Genomic DNA, 17,500 nt, shown 5'->3' on the forward strand with positions numbered 1-17,500 from the left:
GGTCACTCATGAAATTCAACTCGAAGTTAACTTGACAATGTCAGCAGGGAGAAAGATAAGAGGCAATATATGGACGCATTTCTCCTTTGACTTTGAGAAAAAGAAGACAGTGTGTAAACCATGTGGGACGATGATGTCGGGAAAAATACGACAAATGAAACGACATCTGCGGGCTATGGCATTGTTGTTTTTACAGCACCCAGTTTTATATAGAATGTAATATGCATTGTTCATAACAAACTCCATATGTTTTCAGGTAGAGCGGCCTACTGGTCATCAATGTTTTGTTATTGTTATGCTCAATAACTATAAGTTCAGGTCAATAAAGTTGTTTGGAAATTTGTTTTTGTATATATTGCACATACAAACAATAATATTCTATAACTCGTTAATAAATGTTTCATTTTGTGCAAGTGTATATAATGACTATTACATCATTCATATTTTATATATTTTAGTCAACTAAATTAAAATATATTAATATTTTAGTCAACTAACTGCTTGCGTTTCAGGATGGGGACACAGCTACAGATCTTAATGTCTGTGTGTGTGTGTGTGTGTGTGTGTGTGTGTGTGTGTGTGTGTGTGTGTGTTCAGGCATGCTCACTGAAGCAGGAGGAGTTGAACAGGCTGCAGCAGACTACCAAGCAGCTGAGCGAAGATCTTCACTCCACCAAGAACAGCAGCCAAACACTTAAACACAGACTGGAGGTGATGGACCATGAGAACAAGGTACACGCACACACAGACTTACTAAAGGTTAGAAAAGCAGGCTCTGGACCGTAAGATTGTAAGTTTGATTCCCTGGGCAACACTTTGTCCTACCTCAACACTCTTATCCTTGTGTGTGTGTGTGTGTGTGTGTGTGTGTGTGTGTGTGTGTGTGTGGGGTCACTGCCAGGCTCTCTCGGCTGAGCTGGAGCAGAGGGATGGTGAGTTGAGTGTGGAGAGGAGGAACTCTCTGAAGAGAGACAAGACCATCCAGGGTCTGAGTCTCCTGCTCAAGGAGAAGGAGAAAGAGGTAATAAACACACACATACCATTACAGGGGTTTACATGTGTACTCCAGCAGTGTCATATAGGCCACCCTTTATGTTAACACTCCCTCTCCCTCTCTCTCTCTCTCTCTTTCTCTCTCTCTCTCTCTCAGGTTGAGGAGTTGTATGATAATTTGGAGAAGAAAGAGAAGATTCTTGCCAAGACCAGAGAAGCACTTCACAAAGCCCAGCTTCAAAAGCACCAGGCAAGTAGACCAAACGTGTGTGTGTGTGTGTGTGTGTGTGTGTGTGTGTGTGTGTGTGTGTTTTGTGATCAGTTGGTGAGACACACACGTTGATACATAAACTTCACAAAATACGCGATGAGGGACAAGGGAAACATAGGGACTATAAATACACGGAACTAAACCAGACACAGGTGAAGACAATGACGACACGGGCGTGGCAGACGAGGGGAAACCATGGAGACAGACACGCAGGGAACGACAAAGACACGAGCAGGAACCCGAAGTGACAGCTAGAGAGGGGGGGCGTAGCCCTACGTAACAGCGTGGCACTTTGGAGAGGCCTTAGAACCAGTGTTAATTTTGACAGCAATTTTTTTTTTAGTTTTAATCTTAGTCTTTTGACTAAAATGACATTTAGTTTTAGTCATAATTTAGTCATTGGATTTGTTTTTAGTCTTAGTCTAGTTTTAGTGGACTAATTATCATTAGAATTTAGTCGACTAATTATTAAAAGAATTTAGTTGACTAAAATATTAATATATTTTAATTTAGTTGCCTAAAATATATAAAATATTAATTGTGTAATAGTCATTATTTACACTTGCACAAAATGAAACATTTATTAACGAGTTATAGAATATTATTGTTTGTATGTGCAATATATACAAAAACAAATTTCCAAACAACTTTATTGACCTGAACTTATAGTTATTGAGCATAACAATAACAAAACATTGATGACCAGTAGGCCCGCTCTACCTGAAAACATGGAGTTTGTTATGAACAATCCATATTACATTCTATATAAAACTGGGTGCCGTAAAAACAACAATGCCATAGCCCGCAGATGTCGTTTCATTTGTCGTATTTTTACCGACATCATCGTCCCACATGGTTTACACACTGTCTTCTTTTTCTCAAAGTTTTTTAAAGTTATTACATAATGTGTTCACACCTCATATTTTTGCAATTTATGCAAAACTGCACCACTTCTCTCCTGAGTCAGCTTGAGTGATTTTGGCTGAAATTTTTGGTTCCCACTGAGTGAGTGTGCTAATGTGTTGCAGCCCCCACCATGTAATAAAGACAAACACACACATATATGGCCATCTAAATAACACAAAATCCTAACAGCTGATGAATATTTAATTAGGAGATTATCAGTGAGCTGTAATTAACATCAATAGTTAAATCTCTCTTTCTTTTACACACACACACACACACACACACACACACTCTTCTCTCTTTCTCTCTCAGGACTACATGAACATGGTGTGGGACCTGGAGCAGGATCGGGCACCAGGAGGAAGTGACCTCATGCTGACCAAGCTGAGAGAGAAGCTGAGGGAGAAGGAGAAGGCTCTGGAGGTGCAGTACCTCCTGCCACTCCATCAGTCACTGCTGCCATCCTGTTGAAGCAGCCTCACTAACCTCAGTGTGTGTGTGTGTGTAGATTGCGCTGGATGAGAAGTTTGTGGCTGTGGAGGAGAAGGAGAATGAGGTCCACATGCTTCAGCTGAGCGTGTGGGAGAAGGAGAGAGAGGTGGAGCGCCTGAACAACCTGCTTTCACACAATGAGGAGACCATCAATGTAAGCGTGTGTGTGTGTGGGTGTTTGTGTGTGTGGATGTGTGTGTGTGTGTGTGGGTGTGTGTGTGTGTGGGTGTGTGGGTGTGTTTGTGTGGGTGTGTGGGGCAGAAAGAGGGAGCAAGAAGATTTTTGAAAGTCAGTCACACTACACCAGTACTACTTCTTTTAAGTAAGTGTGTGTGTCTGTGTGGGTGTGTGCTTGGGTGTGTATATGTATGCGGGTATGTGTATGTGTGTATGTATGCGTGCATATTGGCAGTATTGGAGGGACTGGTTTGTGTCGGGGCTGTTGCCTGGTTAACCATATATGTGTGTGTAGGGATGCACCGATTCACAATTTTCACTTCCGATACTGATTCAGATATCTGAGGCTTCGTATCGTAAAACAGTAAAACAGTGCTGAATCGACTTAAAACATTTTTTTAACACACAGACATACTGAATTACAAGTTTATTGAAAACTCTGCACCAGTACAGCACACTTAAACACACATAAAACATGGACACCCACCACCCATCCCATTACTGTAGCAACCACAGGGACTGGCCCGACTGCTAGCCAACGATACTCCCCAGACACTAGCGGTCCATGCCGTAAAGATAAGAGGCTACCGCTCTCTAATGTTAACTGGGAAATCAGTACTGGGTCAGGATTCAGTCCTGGGATGGTCACAGTCACACCCCATGACCTCTGACATTTGATAAGGTAGCAGTCTGGGGCACTGGAATGCCAAAGGAATTTAACAGGAATTTGAAACGTGAACTGTTGTCTATTTTCAGGAGAAAGTTGACGATGTTCAGAGTGAGGCTGCGGAAGGGAGAGACGCCCACAGCCAGGACAAGCTGAAGGGGGAGGAGACAGAAATGGATGAGGAAGGGAAGAGTGGGGAGTACAGCATCGGCAAGCTAATTTTAACTTTTGTGCTGAGAGCGATTTTGGCCAGTCTTAATTAATAAAACCCTAAAAATGTGTTCAAAATGCATGTTCCAAATTATTATTATGCACAACAGTTTTCAACCTTTGCATTTTTATAAAGAACAAAAAAATGGTCATTTGTGAAAATATAAGCATTAGCAGGTTATTACAAACTGAAATCAAACAGTTATCAAGTCAAAACTTTATTGTAGGTGATGTTACATTTGCACATAGGACCCCTTGTTGGAAAGGAGCTTCTGAACTCTCTGGTTTTGGATGGTATCTGCTTCTGTTGTTTTGCATGAGGACAGAATACCCTCCCAGAGCTGTTGCTTAGATGTGAACCGCCTCCCGCCATCATAGACACTCATTTTGATGATGCTCCAGAGGTTCTCAATGGGGTTGAGGTCAGGGGAGCATGGGGGCCACACCATAAGTTTGTCCCCTTTTATGTCCATAGCAGCCAAAGATGCAAATGTGTGATCTTGCTGTGGAATGCACGCTGTGGGGTGTCCATCAACCAGCCATCCTCCACTCCATCCATCTGGACCATCAAGCGTTGCACGGCACTCATTGGTGAACAAAACAATTTCTGAAGTCAGTCTTCAGGTATTGTTTGGCCCACTGGAGCCATTTCTGCTCGTGTGTAGTGGATAGAGGAGGTCGACAGGATGGGTTGCGCACAGCTGCAAACCTCTGAAGGACCCTGCATCTTGTTGTTCAGGGGATGTTGAAGGCACCAGCAGCTTCAAAAACTTGTCTGCTACTATGACGAGGCATTTTTGCAGCTGCTCTTTTAACCTGACGTAATTGCCTGTTGGAAAGAGTCTTGGCAATTGTCAGGAACAGCACGTGACCACCCGACAGATTCCTTACACCTGCTGCTCGTTACTCCAATATTCACGTGTACTTAAGCTTCTTAACATCTTATTTTTCATTTTTTTATCTTTGTATTTGTGTGTGTGCGTGTGCGCGTGTGCATGTGTGTGTGGTGTGTTATCTTGTGGAGTGTCAGGCTGTATCAGGCTCTATGCTTGTGGTTCTGGAGGAGGCGGAGCGACTCCTGAAGCTGTTCTGGAGAGTAACTCTGCCGTCAGGAGACCTCACACACATACAGCAGGTAAAACACAGTGGACAATACAAAGTTCTGCAGAATTAGGTAGCTTCTGTTTATATAAGACTAATTGCCCCCCCCCCCCCCCCTCCCATGTGCCCCTGGTACAGGAGGAGGTGTTGAGGAGTGAGGTGTCTCGGTTACAGAGCCGGCTGTCTCAGCAGGAGCGGATGCTCACAGGAGCAGTCAAACGACTGCGATCCACCAACCAGCTTCAAGAAGGCAAGGAACGCATCATCATCGACCAGCGTATGGAACACACACACACACACACACACACACACACACTCACACACACACACCTGAAATCACCTAGAGAGGCCATGAAGGTCCTCATTGACCTGCAGACAGCACCCACCCACACTGAAGGAGTTTAGTGTTTGCCTCCAGTCTGGTGTTGTGCACAGCCTTACTAACCCCTCTCTCCTCTTAGTGTCCATGACTCACGGGGTGCTGAAGAAAGCCAGAGGAAACCTGGAGGTGAGTTTGTGCTCTGCCACTGTGGCTCCTCACACCTACATGACCATTCACCCCTACAGAGACTCCTCACCCCTACACGGCCCCTCACCCCTACAGAGACTCCTCACCCCTACAGAGACACCTCACCCCTACAGAGACACCTCACCCCTACAGAGACACCTCACCCCTACAGAGACACCTCACCCCTACAGAGACTCCTCACCCCTACAAATACTCTTCACCCCTACAGAGACTCCTCACCCCTACAGATACTCTTCACCCCTACACGGCCCCTCACCCCTACAGAGACACTTTACCCCTATAGAAGCCTCTCACCCCTACATGGCCCCTCACCCCTACAGAGACACTTTACCCCTATAGAAGCCTCTCACCTCTACAGAGACTCTTCACCCCAGAGAAGCCTCTCACCCCTACACAACCCCTCACCCCTACAGAGACACCTCACCCCTATAGAAGCCTCTCACCCCTACATGACCCCTCACCCCTACCTGGTGACCAAGTGCCTCAGATGCTCACCCAAGAGCAGCTCTCCTACTTCAGCTGCAGAGGGTCTCACTGTAGCTGGGATGATAGCTGGGCCTTCCCTTCTGCCTCGTGGCTGTCAGCTCTGCCGTCCACATCCCTCCTCATCCCAGCCATTTTACCGGCCGTGTTCCGAATGGTTCACTTCCACCCTCTATAGTACGAAGTGTATAGTTATACATCTATATACAGCAACTCTAGTTGAGATGTAGTGGGTAGGGTATGTGTTAAATACATGTAGTGTATATGGAACAGACGTGGAGTATGATGGCATTATTAGTGACATCCCGTGTGTAACTTTTCTGTTATAGTCTAATTATGGCAGCATTTTTGGGCTAGAAGGCCTTCGAGTAGTGTGTGTGTGTGTGTGTGTGTGTGTGTGTGTGTGTGTGTGTGTGTGTGTGTGTGTGTGTGTGTGTGTATGTCTGTGCATGAGGGGGTGTTTTTTTGTTTTTGCATGACATTCACAGCATGTGAATTCCTCAGATTCCTCACACACACACACACACACACACACACACACACACACACACACACACACACACACACACAACCCTGGCTTCCGTACAGCTCACTTAGCAAAGAAACAGTGCCTAACCTTCTTCTTCACATCTTTGGTTCTAACTTCAGTGGATCGTGCATGTCCGTATGAGTTCGTCTGCACCCAGAGAGCCGGACCATCACACCGCACCGCTGTTCCATTCCTCTACTAGGACATCACCCTGAATGCCCAGTGAGTGGTCGGTCAGCAGGCCCCTCCCCCAGGATGGACTCCACTGAGGATCAGCACACTGACATAACATGAACATAAATGACTTTCACAAATATTCTTGCTTGTCTTCTTGCCTGTTAAAGGTACTCTGATGCAGTTCTACAGACACAGAACAGAAAGTGAATTTGCACACTGATCATAAAATATAGATTTTGCTCAAGGGATATAAAAGAAAACTTTTTAACTAGTAATTGCTGCGGTTAATAAAAAGGATTTTCTCCTGTAAATATTTAATGTCCTTTAGTTTTGTATTTAATGCCTTTTTCTTTTAATGGTTTTGAATGCCCACATGCTCTTAATGCAGTTTTATACTCTGCTGTATACACACACGTGTCCCGTGTGCCTCTCACATGAAGGTATTGGGAGTTTGCATGAGTGGTACGTGTGTATTAAAACATCTCAGCACTGAGTCAAAAACCAAAACAATGTGGGAGGACCAATAAATGAACAAACAAAAGAAAACTTCCTCACCAACACACCAACACAACTCAACACCCTCCTCAAACACAACACATAAAACAAACGCTTTGCAGCGCAGTTTGGCACCAAAACCATTTAAAGAAACCATGAAAGAAGTCACACCGCAAATCACTGCAACCCAGAAAAAGAAATAAAAACAACTCACTCAAGCTCATCGCTCCAACAGCCACTGCAAATTCTTCAGCATACAGCGTGATGACTAACAAGGCTGTTGGCTAAGTCCAAATAGCAACAGCCCACCATTGGTAGATATCGGCACAGTATTTCCAACAACGCGCCCACCGAACTCAACGGTATTAAGCTGGTCCACCAAAGGAAGCCAGGCCCAACAATGATCACACTTGCCACCGTTAGAGGTGCTCGGAAAACAGGGCGACAGAAAGGAGTCTGCCCCAGTAACCACACCCCCGTTAATTAAAATGCCAGAATAAACCTGCCCCGCGACTCACCTGGCTCCACCGCAATTTACAATTAGGGGCAATTAGTGGGATTGCCCAAAAGATCCCACTCTGCCACACATGTAGGCCAGAAATATGTGTACTGTCTCTTTAAGGGACCAAGCTGTAGCGCATATAGAATATTGTTGTTGTTTTTGCTTTCTACCGTACACCGACTCAGTCCACTGGCCCCCGCTCTTTATTTTATCTTTATTTTATTTCTGTAAGTAACGCATTTAATGAGCTTCGGACAACTCACCAGTTCATGTATGAACTGTCAAGTAGTGCTGGAGCCCAGGTTTATTTTGGTCAACCAGCAAGTAAACTGACTAAAAGTTAAAATTGGTCAGGTAAATGTTCATTCCCCTGTTTTTGAGGGGTGTTTCTTTATACTACCACATATCGTTACGGAGAACACTGCAACGAATATGACGTGCCAAGTATAAACGCCTACACCGCTCGCGCAGGTTTGCATGATACGGTCACTCGCAAAAGTATAATTCAGCCTTTACAAGTTTCGAGAGGTGCACAACCTCGTGAAGCAACAGCGTGCGAGGCTCTCACGCACTGACGGAGCCACCGCGATTACGTCAATTTCGTGCGGCGCGTGAAGTATAAACCCTAGCTTAAGTGGAATACCACCAACGCGAGTACAAGTCAGTGATTCACCTCTCCTCTGTGTGCTTCCGTTTCACTCGCCTGTTAACTGTCCAATTTCACTTCTATCCGGGTCGGAGTGGATATTTAAGGTTGAACTAGCTCCGAAGACCATAACAAGCATAGAATTAGTCTAAATAGATCTGTCTTTATGGATCGGTCACATTGTCACCGATACCCGATCTAGAATTTTTTCCAATATCGGGACCAATACAGATATTAATATCGGATCGGTGCATCCCTATTAAAACACTTACTTATCTGGTAAAAAAAAAAAGTTATAGTCATGGCTGTTAAGTTTTCTGAAGTCGTCTCGAGGTACATCATAGCCTTCAGGGTTCATAGACAGGATTTTAAATTTGTGCAGCTCTCAGATATCCGGTGCTGGCCAAGAGAACAGATTCAAAACGCACGGGTGTCTTCCCGAGTTTAATAATAATACATGTAGTTAAATACAGAGAAGAGAAGTTCTAATTGAGGAGTGAACTGAAAAGTCAGAGTGTTCTGACTGAGGGTCACAAACAGTAAATCACAAATTCCCTTACAATGGCTTTATGATCTGAAATTTCTCTGAAATATGATCTGAAATGGCTCCTCCCTGACATTTCGTATCACATAAAAAAACTTGAAAGATGCTTCCTTTTTGGTGTTTTAATGCAAGCTGAGGAAAAACATTTCCTTAAAAAGTTTTATAGGATCAGTGAAATAAGTTAAATAGATCCCCAATCAGACGGTTATAGACAGTTTGTCAGATGAGATCGTGCTTTATTAATAACGTGCTTGATTAATATCGTGCTTTCCAACACCCAACCAGGACAGTCTGGTGTAGGTCACTGACTGGTGTACAGCACAAGTATTCTACTGCCGGAGGACCTGAGGGTGCAAGATGGGATGTAAAGGTGAAGTTCAGAAAATCAACCAGGATCAAGAAGATGAAGGGCTATGAATGAAATAGAGTAATTTAAAATTAATACATGGAGAAAACAGTAAACGGTGTACTTAAAGGCTAGGAGTAATATGTGCTAATGACTAGGGCTCGTATTTATCAAACTTCTTAGAGTGGAATTTTGGACTTAAGTGCGGAAAAATTCTTAGATTTGCTCCTACTCACAGAGTTAAGTGTAAGTGCCAGTTATCAAAACTCTCAATTATAAGAATCACTCTTACTCTCCCGAAAAGTTAAGACTGCTCCAGAGGACTCATAAGTCGTTAAGAGTTGCCACCAGGGGGCTGAGATGGCACTGAGAGACGTGTGCAAACCTTCATTTTAGGTACATTTCAATTTTATGTATAAATATGCACATAAATATGCACAATAATTAGGCATTAACATAAGCATGGGTTTAATTCTTTTTTGTTCTTCCTTTCATTTTTTTCGTGCAAGAGTGTAATATTCATGCTGCAATTTTAATACTTTAATTTTAAGCTTTGACGTCTGCCTTGTCAGTTATTGTGTCATTTGGGAGCGAGTCCTCTGCCAGACCTCCTTCAGACGCCCACTCTTCCTCCTGCCATTCATGACTTGAGGTGTTTGGAAGCGCTGTCAAAGAGGAAGGGGCAGATGGAGAATCTGCGCTCAAGCCAGCAGGGTCGGGAGCACGAGCAGCGTCTTTATTACTGACGGATGCAATAATTTTGAAGTGCCCGGTAGTCTTCCGCCTGAATGTGATTCAGTTAGAATGTATGCAGTATCCAAAATAAATCAGAGACAATATATGAATAACAAAAGAAAGAAGGAAAAATTATACATACTAGTGCGTGTCACATAGGACTTAAAGGTAGATATGAAATATTTTTTTATTAGGATTATTTATTAACTACGTAAATACGCTGTGTTATTTCACAAAATTATGACTGCAACATTATTAAGTTAAATGTGAAGGTATTTCAACATTTTCTGAATTTTATCTTGACATTTCACAGGAAATGTTATTGAACATGAAATCTGATCCAGTGATTGGTTCCTGCAGGGGGTTTTGAAACGACGTCACCCAGGATCAGCTTTGCGGCACAGCCAGGTGTCGTAAATCAGCTCTGAGACTGACACTTAAGAATTACTCCTACACTTCGCTTAAAGTGAGACTGAGAGGCTTGATAACTAACTTTTAGTCTCAGCTTTTAACTAAGAATTATTTTAGACATAAGCCAATTCTTAGTAGCATTCTTAGGAGTACTAATTCTAAGAAGTTTGATAAATACGGGCCATTGTGTGTCATACGCGAACCTAAATTGTTGACGGGGGGCGGCGAACGTAAAATGTTACCGGGGGGTGTAAAATGGACACAGCGAGAAAAAAAGACAGATTTAAAGTGTGCAGAAACAGTCTAAAAAGTCGTTTGAATTAACCTAGTGAAAACCGGGAGATTAAATGATTTTTTTTGCCGGGAACGAATATTAAAAAGAAGGAAAACCCTAGTATCAATACATACTTTTAGGAGCTTTGAGCAAGCTAATGGAGGCATCGACTGAAGTTTTAGGAGTTTTAATTTCATGTTGAGAAACGGGCAAAGGCAAGCAGTGTTACGAAGATCAAAGTGAGAGATGTAATGTGAAGTTTACGTGAAAATGGGGAGTCAAAAACAAGATTTCTACCAGCCAACACGGGCCTGAAATCATTGAGCACGCTAAAAACGAATCAAATAAAGAATCCCGTGGTCGCAGGGGCCCAATGTCGAGATTATAATTTTCTATCATTTGTACTAGAAAAAAACTTGGTTAGAGATGCCACGAAGTAGGTGGCAATGCCTTAACCGTATGCGTGTTGCAGGCCACTAGGACCTCTTCCATCCTTGTCAAGGGGAGTGCTAACCTTCTCTCCTTTCATACAACACGATTACCCACGCCATTTGTACACTATATATAGAGCTGGATATTCATGTATGTCTCAATGACGGTACACCAAAAAGTATATTAACCTAAATATCTTTAGGAAACATAATAGCTCTATATAACATATATTTTAGTTCAACGTTAACTGTGCAAACATTATTCTATTTTTTCCTGTGCAAAATAAGATTTCGGTGCCACAATGCATTACTATTTTGCATAGTGAGGCTAGTAAACCAATCAGCTTCAACTCGGTATATTACGCTCTCTGACGTTTCTAGGAAGTAAACAGGAAACTAACGAGCTAATTTCATGTGTGAAGGAGTAATTTCCGCAAAGACTCTGAGCTTTGCCGAGCTCTCGGGATAGTAATTTAGGTATTTTTAAAAAGTTATGTTGGTATGCTGTTGGTATGCGTGTTGGTTCCAAAAAGGTGTGACGCCAGCTAGCTTAAAAAAAATAGGCTAGTCTACATATAACGTCTAATACCTGTTCAGCTACGACGCGATCATAGCTATAGCTACGTAGATCGAAATAATGTTCATCACCTAATGTATCGTTCACCACTACTTACATGGTTGAAGTCAGTTATGATCTTTTTGTATTTACATTTGCCTATTCTAATGTCGGCATTGATGAATGTTTATAGGTCCTGCCTTCTTGTGCGCTACAATCAGTCGATCGTGTGCACGCACCTCTATATAATAATAATAATAATAATAATAATAATTGGGGATCAACTGCTTCTCAGCGTGTAGCTACTTCAGGGAAGCCAATGGTCAGAGACGAAATGTTAAAGTTACCCTTTTCCCCCGTGGACAGCATGCATCTCACAAAATAATATATGTCTGTCTTTTTACGCCTATTTGTTTTAGACTGAAATAATGATATTAAACAGATGTGACAGAATCATAGGTGTGGAGTAGCCAGAGTTTCTATCGCAATGTAAGATTTCAACGTAGGATTTATCTTCCTTACACAGCATGTTCGTACATAGGAGATACAGGATGTGTCGTAAAATAGTTTTTTATGTTAACTGATTTTCATTTAATCGAAGTTTCATTCATTCGTTAGGACTATACGTTTAGAAAATAAGGCTTCGGTTGTGAAAAAGTGGCATTACTCAAAAAGCCGTTAGTAATGATTTAAGACGTAGAGGTCCACCACTACTAAAAACTATGTTCCCACAGCTGTGACAGTAACTCGGAAAAGCGCATAAAATATCAAGAGTCAAGATACAGTGGTTCTTTCCTGTGTTTAATCGGCACAGTTAACACAACAATACGCAAAATTCAGTGCAACGAAACAAGCGTTACAAAGAGAACACAAACTAACAAAAAAAAGTGCAAAACACCATTTGGCATAGTTCACCAAAGGAGACAAAGACAGAAAAACAACAAACAACAAAAACGTTGACGCTTAGCATAGCAAATAAAATTATTTTTAGTAAAACCCTTAAAAATAGATTTTCTATCAATTGATTTGTAATTTTCTTCTAATTTATAGATTTATATATATATATTTATATATGTATATGATTGGGAGTGGTGGTGTAGCGACCCCTACAGGCCCCTGTAGGTAATTGTTAGAGCACAGAGAACGGAACACTTGCAGCAGCCGGCAGCGAAGCCCGTAGATTTGAAGGCGCGTGGTCGTCGTTTGGCATCCACGCTGAACGCGTGCGTCGTCTATTCGTGCTCCGGCCCTTGGGGGGCGCCAACGTGCCCGTGATCTCTGGCTCTGCCTCACGCTTTCATATTTACAACTCATTTCATCCATGAATTCACTAGCAGTAAGTTAAGAGAAGATGCAGGTTGCGTCGTTCGGGGCACAGTGAGATCAAAATCACTATTTAAAGTAACACAACGAATAACAGAAACATTCAAATACCTTTAGACCGAGCTGTGATAAGGGTAAAGGTTTTTTAAAGGGCTAGTACATTTCAGGTGCATTTGAATCATTCAGTAGAAGAAAAAAAGCAATAAAAGAAAAAAAAGTAAAACCTCTACGATCTAGAATGAACGTAAAAGAAAAAAGAGTTAAAAATCAAAAGTTTAAAATCAACTATGTGCCTTAGAAAGCAGAATGAGTAGTCAGTGGAGATTCTCGTATTAAACCTCACATTTTTAGCAAACATACAAAGCAAAGCAGAAAAAAAGATTGAAAAACTAAACTCCAGAAGACTAAGAAGGTCATCAGAACTGATCTACAGTCACACATACTGCAGAGTGCAGAAAAAAGCCACAGTGTGCGTGGATTTGTTTTTGTTTCATGGCAACGCAACCACGGCAACGCAACCACGGCAACGCCTCCAGTCAGTACCTCGCAGGTCAGTGCCGCACGTCTTGAGTCACATCCTCAGGAACGTCGGGCACGAGCCACGCGTGTCGCACGCGCACGCTTTAGAGGGCGCGCGCTTACGGAGGGCGCGCACTCCGCCGCCCACTTTCTCGTTTTCGTTTGGACTCGGAAGTTTAAAAAAAGGACGCAAGTGAACAACGTGGATCAACAGTACTACTGTGAGGCTGATTTATATGCCAAAGTATATAACCGAAGTAGCCGACAGCCGGGCAGCCATTTTCTGATGGGCTCGTAAATTAAATCGGACAAGACCAGTCGTCTTTAGCAGTGCACAAAAACACACACGTGATGACGGGGTTTTCAGATTCATGTACTTCTCCTCTGAACAGCGCATTCACCCCTCGCGTAGAGGGTTTAAACAGTGGAACATAGTGAAACCGTTTCTAGACGTGTGCAGACAAAGCAGGCAGATATGAAGCGGGAAAGCGCAGTCGTGGGGGGTGGGGGGTGCGCGTGCTGCAAATGGCCACGAGGTGGCGACAGTGAGGAAATAAAAGGACCTGGATTACTTCAGGCCACAAACCAACAGACGCTCGCTACTGCCGCACTTTACGGCCATACTGCGCATTTGTGAGAAGTCTGCGAGACGTTTGTGAGAAGTAAGCCCGGTACAAAAGGCTATGAAAGACTAAAAATTTGAGACACGGCAGGATACTGAATATGAGGACGTGGACGAATTGCACATTGAACAAGTATTTTCAGAGCAGGTGTTTCATGTGCTCCCGTGTCAGACCCTAACCCTAACCCGAGCAGGCAACTATCTGAATGACGCCCGTTTGTGTCGTCGTGAAGACAGGAAGGGTCGGGGAAACGTTTCGGCTGTTGGCAGAGGAAGCCCAGCCTCAAGCTCTGACAGGCACTCACAGAAGCCAGTAGCCAGCAGCTGTTACCTATGAGGGGTGTGGCTTAAGGTCGTAGGTGTGGTCTGAGGAAGGAGATGAGGGAACGAGTGATGTACGTTAAATCGGGAAGGCCGATGAGATGAGATTCTCCTCTTGTACAAAATAAGGGCACACACACTTCCTGACACCATTGAAACTGCATGCACCATTTGAGAAAACAAAGTTAATGACAGCTGTCATGTCAGTGTGTGTGTGTGTGTGTGTGTGTGTGTGTGTGTGTGTGTGTGTGATGACCATTTATGATTCAAAAAAAGCACCTGAGAGTTCCAGTTCCAGAACATTACGACAATGTTCTACTGGCAGTGTTCCCACAATGCACTGGGCAACCAGGCGAAAAGAAGGTCATACAGAGAGCTAGAGAAATAGTGAGCCCGAGGGGTGATTGAAGTCCAGGGGGTGGGGCTGGGGGTGGGTCCAGCTACTAAATGTGACCACCCAGTTCCTTTTTCAAACCACACCCACGGCTTTTGATTGGCCATTTGGACGTAGGGAGGAGGTGCTGAAGGTGAGTAAGCTAACAACGCACACAGAGGGACAAACGCAGTTACCTCTGTTAGTGAGCTCACTATGAGTGCATAGCAAAGAAGCACAATTACATAACGTAGAAAAAATGGACCTTATTGTAAAATTACAGAAAATATGTAATACATTTGGATTGGACGATTCTTCACTTTTCTCTGATTGGCTGCATGGTTCAGGTGCTCTCTGCAGCAGACTTCAGGTGGCTCCGACTCTTCCTCTCTGCTTGTCCAATCCCATCGGCACCATCGTCACGTCTCTCTCTGTCTCTCTCTGTCTCTCTCTCTCTCTCTCTCTCTCTCTCTCTCTTTAAAGCGTATTCTTTCGCCCATGCACAGTTGCTGGCAGGTCACCCTCATACTTTTATGAATCTGCAGTCATACACAAAACAAAGGGAAAAAAAAAGAGGTTGAAGGTTAAAACTAATCATTTAGTTACCAGTTTCAGATGAAAGATTTTGAAATATTATACTGCAATATAAACATCGCTCCACAATCTTAGGTGTCTTGGGTTTCAGTGTCATTTAAAGGTGTGTTCCACATTCTGTTGGATATTTTACGGAATGCTTTATATAAATGTGCCATTTTAAGCCACATACTACATCCACACGCTGACTTTAACTGTAGTAGATCTTCTAATCCTCGAATGGTTCAGACGCTTAGATTGTTGTTCATGTTAATTTAGTATTTCATGCAAAGTTAGCGAGCAGGATGCTCTCCACAAGGTGGTGCTATGGACACTCTAGTCATTTATATGTGCATCAGGCCCATAGACTTTTACAGTGGTGTTTCAAACACACACACACACACACACACACACACACACTTCATCTGTCAAACACGCTGTTCAGCTGTTCCCATGCAGAGTTATTGAGACTCATGCACATCATGTCTGGATCACACGACAGAAATTTAAGTTCACCTAAGTCTAGCACAGCCAGTGAGTGCACACACACACACACACACACACACACACACACACTCTCACCCTCACAAAGGGGTCGTATGTCACTCACAACCCCTAACGCCACATACAGAGACCTGTAATGAAACACACGATATAACAGATGTAGATTTACGACTCATTCATCCTGTGTGCCATTTAGGGTTCGTCAGGATTCTTCCTGAATCACAGAAACACTCTCTCAGTTGCCGGTCAAGCTATTCTTTTTCACTCTAATGGAAGAAGAAAGAATCAACACAGCCTGCACCCACGTCTGCATACAGGCCTACCCATAAGGTTCTCTCCTTCCAGACTGCTTAGATTGGTTCCAATTATTGTGGTGAATGGTAGTGATGAGAGATAAGAACCAATCAGAGTGGAGCCAGACCGCATAGGACCAATCAAAGAACCAGTGAGTAAATGTCTACATCATTAAGCCAGCCCACCTGAACTCTTCTGCAGCTCTGAGGATGCTTAGCCAACTGGTGATCGTGGTTTGTAAGTGTTCTGTGCCGAAGCAAATTAATGTGAAAATATGTCCGGAATGGTAACTGTCCGTAAATCAGAACACTAATGATCCTTACAGCTCAGAAGGCCCTCAAGACTAGGTGTCTGTTTTACATGGCAGTGTGTCTGTTTGACCACTAGATGTCACTGTTGTAAGGCGCGCAGTCCATCCAGTTTCATCTCTCTCCAGGCTGATGTGTCGGTGATATTTACTGGTGTGGCTTCTGCCACAACTCTCTGTTCTTGTGTGGCTCTCTGTTCTGTTTTTGTGTGTCAGTCACATTCATGTGAACCTAAAGAGAAGCAGAGCCACCCGGTCTGGCTGCCACCCACAAAATCCGAAGGTCATTATAAACGGAAAGGAAACCTCTGGCTGCAGAGAAAACATCCCTGTGAGTGGCAACAGCCACTGCCTGACACGCCAAAAGCAAAACAGCGGTTTACAAGGAAACTAGACCCCGAACGGAAGGATGTTAAGTCATATCCAAGTATACGAGGTCAGAGCCTATGGCCAAACGACAGGATATGAGGTCGAGGCCCTATGATGTCATAGCTGCGAGAGCAAGCACCTTTGGTGTCGGTGTCAAGGAAGACCTCGACGTAGGATGTCGGGATGTAGCCCTCCTCTTCCTCGTTCCTGCGCACGCGCGTCCAGCCGTCTCCTTTGTCCTCCTCGATGACGAAGAGCACCTCACCTTCAGCCAGGGTTAGAGTACCCTCATTATTACCTACAAAGAGAGAGAGAGAGAGAGAGAGAGAGAGAGAGAAAAGTGGGGTGGGTATAAAAATGAGAGGGAAAAACACAGGAAATTTCATTTCGACTAATTGTGACTTCCGGGGTGTGTGACCACATTAATGTGACTAGTATTAATATCTTTAAAAGTACCCCTGTGGAGTCCTCTAACCTACATTTTCCAGTGGTGTGTGTGTGTGTGTTGTACCTTCAAATGGGTAGAGAGAGAGAGAGAGAGAGTGTGTGTGTGTGTGTGTGTGTGTGTGTGGGGTACCTTCAAATGGGTAGAGTGTGTGTGTGTGTGTGGTACCTACAAATGGGTAGAGTGTGTGTGTGTGTGTGTGTGTGTGGTACCTTCAAATGGGTAGAGTGTGTGTGTGTGTGTGGTACCTTCAAATGGGTAGAGAGAGTGTGTGTGTGGTACCTTCAAATGGGTAGAGTGTGTGTGTGTGTGTGTGTGTGTGTGTGTGTGTGGTACCTACAAATGGGTAGTGTGTGTGTGTATGTGTGTGTGTGT

General features: G+C 43.5%; 2 protein-coding genes and 1 non-coding gene across 21 annotated transcripts in view; 1 reads left to right on the forward strand and 2 right to left on the reverse strand.

The window, feature by feature from the left end:
- LOC143500300 (uncharacterized) overlaps positions 1 to 6,768 on the forward strand; it is a 14,773-nt gene extending 8,005 nt beyond the window's left edge. The window contains exons 9-17 of the mRNA XM_076994377.1: positions 598 to 732; positions 902 to 1,021; positions 1,151 to 1,243; positions 2,483 to 2,593; positions 2,679 to 2,816; positions 4,741 to 4,851; positions 4,956 to 5,094; positions 5,279 to 5,325; positions 6,478 to 6,768. Of these exons, the coding sequence (XP_076850492.1) occupies positions 598 to 732; positions 902 to 1,021; positions 1,151 to 1,243; positions 2,483 to 2,593; positions 2,679 to 2,816; positions 4,741 to 4,851; positions 4,956 to 5,094; positions 5,279 to 5,325; positions 6,478 to 6,573 (990 nt within the window). The 3' untranslated portion in view covers positions 6,574 to 6,768. The remainder of the gene's footprint in view (positions 1 to 597; positions 733 to 901; positions 1,022 to 1,150; positions 1,244 to 2,482; positions 2,594 to 2,678; positions 2,817 to 4,740; positions 4,852 to 4,955; positions 5,095 to 5,278; positions 5,326 to 6,477) is intronic.
- Positions 6,769 to 10,896: 4,128 nt separating this feature from the next.
- Positions 10,897 to 11,024, reverse strand: LOC143500326 (U6atac minor spliceosomal RNA). Its single transcript, XR_013126751.1, has one exon. It is a non-coding gene; the product is annotated as a U6atac minor spliceosomal RNA (small nuclear RNA).
- A 1,231-nt stretch (positions 11,025 to 12,255) lies between these two features.
- Positions 12,256 to 17,500, reverse strand: part of fnbp1b (formin binding protein 1b) — a 71,106-nt gene continuing 65,861 nt past the window's right edge. For 18 of the 19 annotated variants that reach the window (XM_076994413.1, XM_076994408.1, XM_076994412.1 and 15 more), the window contains 3 exons: positions 16,820 to 16,978; positions 15,789 to 15,841; positions 12,256 to 15,172 (listed from right to left, as the gene is read on the reverse strand). In XM_076994413.1, coding sequence (XP_076850528.1) covers positions 15,822 to 15,841; positions 16,820 to 16,978 — 179 coding nt within the window. In that variant the 3' untranslated portion in view covers positions 12,256 to 15,172; positions 15,789 to 15,821. The remainder of the gene's footprint in view (positions 15,173 to 15,788; positions 15,842 to 16,819; positions 16,979 to 17,500) is intronic. The other variant, XM_076994411.1, reaches the window with a different exon arrangement.

Source organism: Brachyhypopomus gauderio, unplaced genomic scaffold, assembly GCF_052324685.1.
Source record: "Brachyhypopomus gauderio isolate BG-103 unplaced genomic scaffold, BGAUD_0.2 sc140, whole genome shotgun sequence".
Classification (NCBI taxonomy): domain Eukaryota; kingdom Metazoa; phylum Chordata; class Actinopteri; order Gymnotiformes; family Hypopomidae; genus Brachyhypopomus; species Brachyhypopomus gauderio.